Source organism: Austrofundulus limnaeus, unplaced genomic scaffold (genome assembly GCF_001266775.1).
Source record: "Austrofundulus limnaeus strain Quisiro unplaced genomic scaffold, Austrofundulus_limnaeus-1.0 Scaffold449, whole genome shotgun sequence".
In the NCBI taxonomy this organism is placed as follows: domain Eukaryota; kingdom Metazoa; phylum Chordata; class Actinopteri; order Cyprinodontiformes; family Rivulidae; genus Austrofundulus; species Austrofundulus limnaeus.
In genome coordinates, this window is record NW_013952851.1 from 92,291 (window position 1) to 97,651 (window position 5,361).

The 5,361-nt window shown below is 43.8% G+C and overlaps 2 protein-coding genes across 4 annotated transcripts; both read left to right on the plus strand.

The window, feature by feature from the left end:
• Nucleotides 1–486: 486 nt before the first annotated feature.
• Nucleotides 487–1,828, plus strand: crybb2 (crystallin, beta B2). Its single transcript, XM_014024961.1, has 5 exons — nt 487–595; nt 732–850; nt 1,008–1,140; nt 1,246–1,388; nt 1,497–1,828. Exons 1-5 carry the CDS (start codon nt 533–535, stop codon nt 1,663–1,665), a joined length of 627 nt encoding a protein of 208 aa, XP_013880415.1. The 5' UTR covers nt 487–532; the 3' UTR covers nt 1,666–1,828.
• A 757-nt stretch (nt 1,829–2,585) lies between these two features.
• ctu1 (cytosolic thiouridylase subunit 1 homolog (S. pombe)) lies at nt 2,586–4,922 on the plus strand. 3 transcript variants are annotated; one of them, XM_014024964.1, is made up of 3 exons: nt 2,586–2,657; nt 3,507–4,007; nt 4,078–4,922. In XM_014024964.1, exons 2-3 carry the CDS (start codon nt 3,512–3,514, stop codon nt 4,611–4,613), a joined length of 1,032 nt encoding a protein of 343 aa, XP_013880418.1. In that variant the 5' UTR covers nt 2,586–2,657; nt 3,507–3,511; the 3' UTR covers nt 4,614–4,922. The 3 variants fall into 3 exon arrangements, with proteins under 3 accessions (XP_013880418.1, XP_013880417.1, XP_013880416.1); XM_014024963.1 differs by having other exon boundaries at nt 2,624–2,810; XM_014024962.1 differs by having other exon boundaries at nt 2,624–2,790.
• The last annotated feature ends 439 nt before the right edge of the window (nt 4,923–5,361 follow it).

Sequence of the window (5,361 nt, forward strand, 5' to 3'; positions counted from 1 at the left end):
CACACACACACACACACACACCCAGGGGTGGAGGGTGGGGGTACATGGTGAGCCCTCATTTTAGTCTGGTGGGCCTATGGCGAGCCGATTTGGTGGCCGGTTTGGGCTCTGTGGGTCCTGTTGGCAGAGTTTCCACCCCTGAGCGTTGCRTATATATTGAGCTCAGCGGGGCGCCACAAACACACCGGCACCRGCAGGTAAGAGGCTGATGATGACCATCATGCTGCAGCTTAAACACTTTMCATCCCTCCCTCATCTGTATTTGTTCGTTCAGCTTCTATATTTTATCTGATAAACTCCACGRCGTCTCTCGTTAATGTGGTTCTGTGTTCAGAAGGCTGTGGACTGCTGAAGCTTGTTTTGGAAGGACAGATCATTTTTAATGCATTTGCATGTAAAAGTGACCAAAATATTGATTCAGATCTGTTTGTATTTAAAAAGATTTTCAACATGATCAGCACTAGTTGCTAGAAACCTTTCCATAGCTTCGTCTGTGTTTCTTTTCAGTTTCATCCTCACCGATCTGCTCACTATGGCCACAGACCACCAGATTCCTGCATCCAAGCAGCAGCAGCCAGGCAGCAGTGCGTTTAAGGTGGGAGGGAAGTTAYCACTTTGACTGACCGTTTTTAGATTTTTTTAGTGCCCCAGACCTGATATTTAGGTCATGAGCTCAACAAAACTCAGTTTAAAGTGCACTCTCTCTCCTTTTTTCTCTTGCCGACACACAGCTCGTCATCTATGAGCAGGAAAACTTCCAGGGACGCTGCCATGAGCTGACTGGTCCCTGTAACAACCTCCAGGAAGCAGGCATGGAGAAAGTGGGCTCCATACTGGTGCTGTGTGGACCGTGAGTGTGGGTCGCAGGCAAACAAACAAAAAAATAAATAAATGAAGACCGATCTAGATTAGAGTGGCTTTGTGAATGAGCGTTGGACAGCCTGCAGGATGAAACGATCAGAAAAGACTAATTTAACCCCCCGTCTCTCTCTCCTCTGCCCTGTCAGGTGGGTGGGATACGAGCAGGCCAACTGTAAGGGTGAGCAGTATGTGTTTGAGAAGGGGGAGTATCCTCGCTGGGATTCCTGGACTAACAGCAGACGGAGCGACACCATTGTTGCATTCCGCCCGATTAAAGTTGTAAGAAGGAGCTTTGAAAACAAAAATGGACCCCTACCCCTTTCTCTCATCTACTCYGAGCTCATATTTGTTTTGGGATTTTATTTCTTTGTCTCTTTTTCTCAGGACAGCCAGGAGCACAAGATTGTTCTTTACGAAAACCCCAGCTTTGCAGGGAAGAAGATAGAAATCATAGACGATGATGTCCCCAGCTTCCATGCTCATGGCTACCAGGAGAAGGTGTCTTCTGTTCGGGTCCAGAGTGGCACGTAAGTCCCAGCAGGTGACGAGTGGGTTTGAGGACAGCTCCTACACGTTGCCTTGTGGTTTCACCTCTAACGTCTGATTTCCCTCTCTGTGTGGCCCTGGTGAACCAGCTGGGTGGGCTATCAGTACCCAGGATACAGAGGCTACCAGTACCTGTTTGAAAAGGGGGAGTACGAGGACAGCAGCGAGTTTGGAGCCCAGATCCCCCAGATCCAGTCAGTCCGGCGCATCAGAGACATGCAGTGGCATCTGAGGGGTGCTTTTCACCCCATCAACTGAGCTTGTGACTCGTTCCTGTCGTGAATCCTGACCTCGACGACCTTGATCCCTCCCAGCAGCCCCCCCTGTTCTTCTGTGACCCTGCACATTTCAACATCTGCTGCAGCTGCTGTGGCACTGATGTTGATCRAAGCAAACTAATAAATTCCTCTTGCTTAACTTAGCCTTGTGATTTATTCCTGTACTGCACAGCACAAACGTTCTTCAGCCTTAGCTGATGTTGAGTCAAAATTTAAAGGCCTCTCTTATGCACATCACAGCCCACGTCATGCACGATACTGCAAGATCTCACAAAATGTGTTTGCACAGATCATGTGTTGAGGTTGACTCAAGCACATATTGACATGTTGTGGCTAGTCTCAGCCACTGCCACACCATTTTTTATCTCAGTCCAAGTAAAATTAACGAATTGTATATTAATTAGTATTAATAGTATTATTATTAGTTGGGTATTGTGGTCAAATTAACCTGGAGTGGCTGCAAAAGTTCCTTAGTTGTAGCTAAACATCCAATAATTACATTCTGAGAATTTCATTAATATCCACGGAGTGGTTCATGAGATTGCTAACAGATAAACAAAATTATGCCAACAAYAAAYGCCAAAGTTTTAAGCAAAGATGTAGCTAAATGTGTAATGCTCAGAGTATGTTTTAGGGCTGGTACTGAGCAACAACCACACTAAAATTCATATCTCAATACTAGTAAAATTGACTGAATTAGAGCAATTTTTATGTCTTTKGCGACAATCTTTGACCGAGTTGACACCAAAAGTTAATAAACTGTGGATATACACTCAGGGATTACTTTCTAAAAGTTTTTATACCCCCTTGTGGTTCTTGAGATATTTTGCTAACAGACAGACAGAGTGGCCTTCGTGTTATTCCGTTGTAGGAGACCTTGCAATGATCAACTCCGACCATCAGGYGGCGCTGCGGAGTTTTACAGCTTCTGCTGCTTTCTGTTTCCGGTCAGGAAGACTGTCAAAATATGAGGTAGCAACATGCGGCTATTTGTAGTTTAGCAATAAAGTTGCTTTGATAAATAAGAGTTTGAAAGCTTTTATTTTATTTTTTTCGTGTATTTGATTCCCACATCCTCTCGTCAAACTTCAACTTGGAAACGTTGGTGCGAAAACCTAACCTCACGTAAATTTGATGTGTTTTCTTGTCTAGCTAAAACATTTTATTAGATATTTGATGTAATGTTGGGCGTCTGTGTTTATATATTTCATTGACTTATTTTATTAATTCGGCTCTCTTTATAACACTTTAATTCACTATCTTCTTSTTTAATTACAGTAAGTTGTAACAGGATGGTGCCTAATCGTAATCTGTGCAGTGCATTGAAAAATCAAACAGGTTTACATATTATTATTATTGTAAAGCTACAGTTTTTTTATTGTACTCAAGAACCGTTTAAATAAATTAGTTTGTCATTTAGTTTCAGATTGACACACTATAATTAACAAAAATACAGGGTGGGATATATTGTGATTTTGCTCATTCAACAATGAAACAAGAGCAAAAAGTCAAAAAAGTTGTCAAGTGGAAGCTAAAAAACCTGAAGGGTTTAGAAAGTTTCTGGCCAAAATCCCCCATCAAATATGTATTTCACTCAGTGACACTGAAATTTATTTGTGATGTTGGTATTTTTGTCTCTCCATTCAATTGAAACCTTTATTATTTTGTCTTGGAGTTAATTTAATTATAAATAAGAAAACTTGCCACATCCTTAGGGAATGAAAATTCTATTTCCCTCCCTTTCTTAAGATGATGTTGTCAGATATATATTTGGGAGCATGTTTTTAACCCATCTGTACATTGTGTTTTGTCGATCCACAGTCAGAATGCCGATCCTGTGCAGCAGCTGCTCTGAGAAACGGGCCGTGCTGAAACGTCCAAAAACCGGCCATTCCCTGTGTAAGGAGTGCTTYTTTTGGGCGTTTGAGGAGGAGGTACATCAGACCATCGTGGCAGCAGAGCTTTTCAAACCTAAAGAGGTTGTAGGCATCGCAGCCTCGGGAGGAAAGGACTCCACGGTGCTCGCACACGTTATGAAGCTCCTCAACGAGCGATACAACTACGGCCTSCAGCTCATGCTCATCTCTGTGGATGAAGGGATCACCGGCTACCGAGACGACTCCTTGGAGACTGTGAAGAGAAACCAGCAGCAGTACGAGCTGCCGCTAAAGATCGTGTCGTACGAGGAGCTCTATGGCTGGACTATGGATGCTATAGTGAAGCAGGTGGGGCTGAAAAATAACTGCACGTTCTGCGGTGTGTTCAGGAGACAGGCGCTGGACAGAGGAGCCATCATGCTGAAAGTGGATAAGATCTGTACAGGTAAAGTTTGAAACACATCATTACTGTTAGCCTGCAGTAGAATGACAGTGGTGCTCATTTCGTTTCGCAGGTCACAACGCTGACGACGTGGCGGAGACGGTGTTGATGAACGTGTTGCGTGGAGACATAGCTCGTCTCCGTCGCTGCACCACCATCTCCACAGCCAGCGAGGGCGACGGTGTTGTACCGCGGTGCAAACCCCTCAAATACGCCTATGAGAAAGAGATYGTTTTRTAYGCTTATTTTAAAAAACTAGACTACTTTTCCACCGAGTGTATCTACTCCCCCAATGCTTATCGCGGCCATGCAAGGACCTTTCTCAAGGACCTGGAGAGTATACGGCCTAGCTCCATCGTGGATATCATCCACTCCGGTGAGAACCTGTCTGTGCGCGAGGGGGTGAAGATGCCCGTCCAGGGAACCTGCACTCGCTGCGGCTACATCTCCAGCCAGGCACTGTGCAARTCCTGTGTGCTGCTGGAGGGGCTGAACCGAGGTCTGCCCAAGCTGGGTATAGGCAAGCACCACCGTCTGCACGAAAAACTCCTCTCCCAGCAACCTCTTACTGACAACGAGGAGAGAAAGCTGAAATCTGTGGACTTTTGACAACTATTAATTTAATATTTAGGCTATAGAATCAAGTTTAGATTAAAAGGGTAAAGATCAGACTTTTGGTAATGCAGACAAATCTTTTAAGACAAGTTAAACATCTTCCCAACGTCATGCACAATCTGTAGTAGTCAGTTACAGCTATTACAATAAATGAAATACTTTGTGTGAGGGTTTAAAATTCACATTTGTTGTCTGGTGCTGTTAAATATTTACAGAAATAAAGATAGTAATGTTAAATCAGTTAGACATACATTTTTATGCATTTAAGTGAATATAAATTTACAATAAAACATTTTACATGTTTATTATGACCCCCGCACGCGAAGCGTAAGCGGGAGTCATACTGTTTTCGTACGGTTTATTTTTTGTTTTTTCAGTGATTTTTGGGCAACTGTAGCACAAAAACGGCTGTACCGGTCAACATGAAATTTGGCAGGATTGTAGATGAGTCTGACCTACACTGCGCCACCCAATGGTTTTAGGATAGACCCCATATTTGAGGAGGGGGCTCCCTTCAACGTGGGGGTGTCAGGACATGCAAAAATGCTTATAACTCAGAAACTGTTCAACATAGGAGCTTCAGATTTCTTTAGTTGTTTAGCTCTGATGAAGCTCTATCCATCAGGCCCACCAATCAGTGCCCCCCACCCCCCGGACCCCCAATTTATCTGAAAAAGGGGTGCCTGGACATACAAAAATGGTTATTGCTCAAAAACTATTAAACATAGGAGCTTCAGATTTC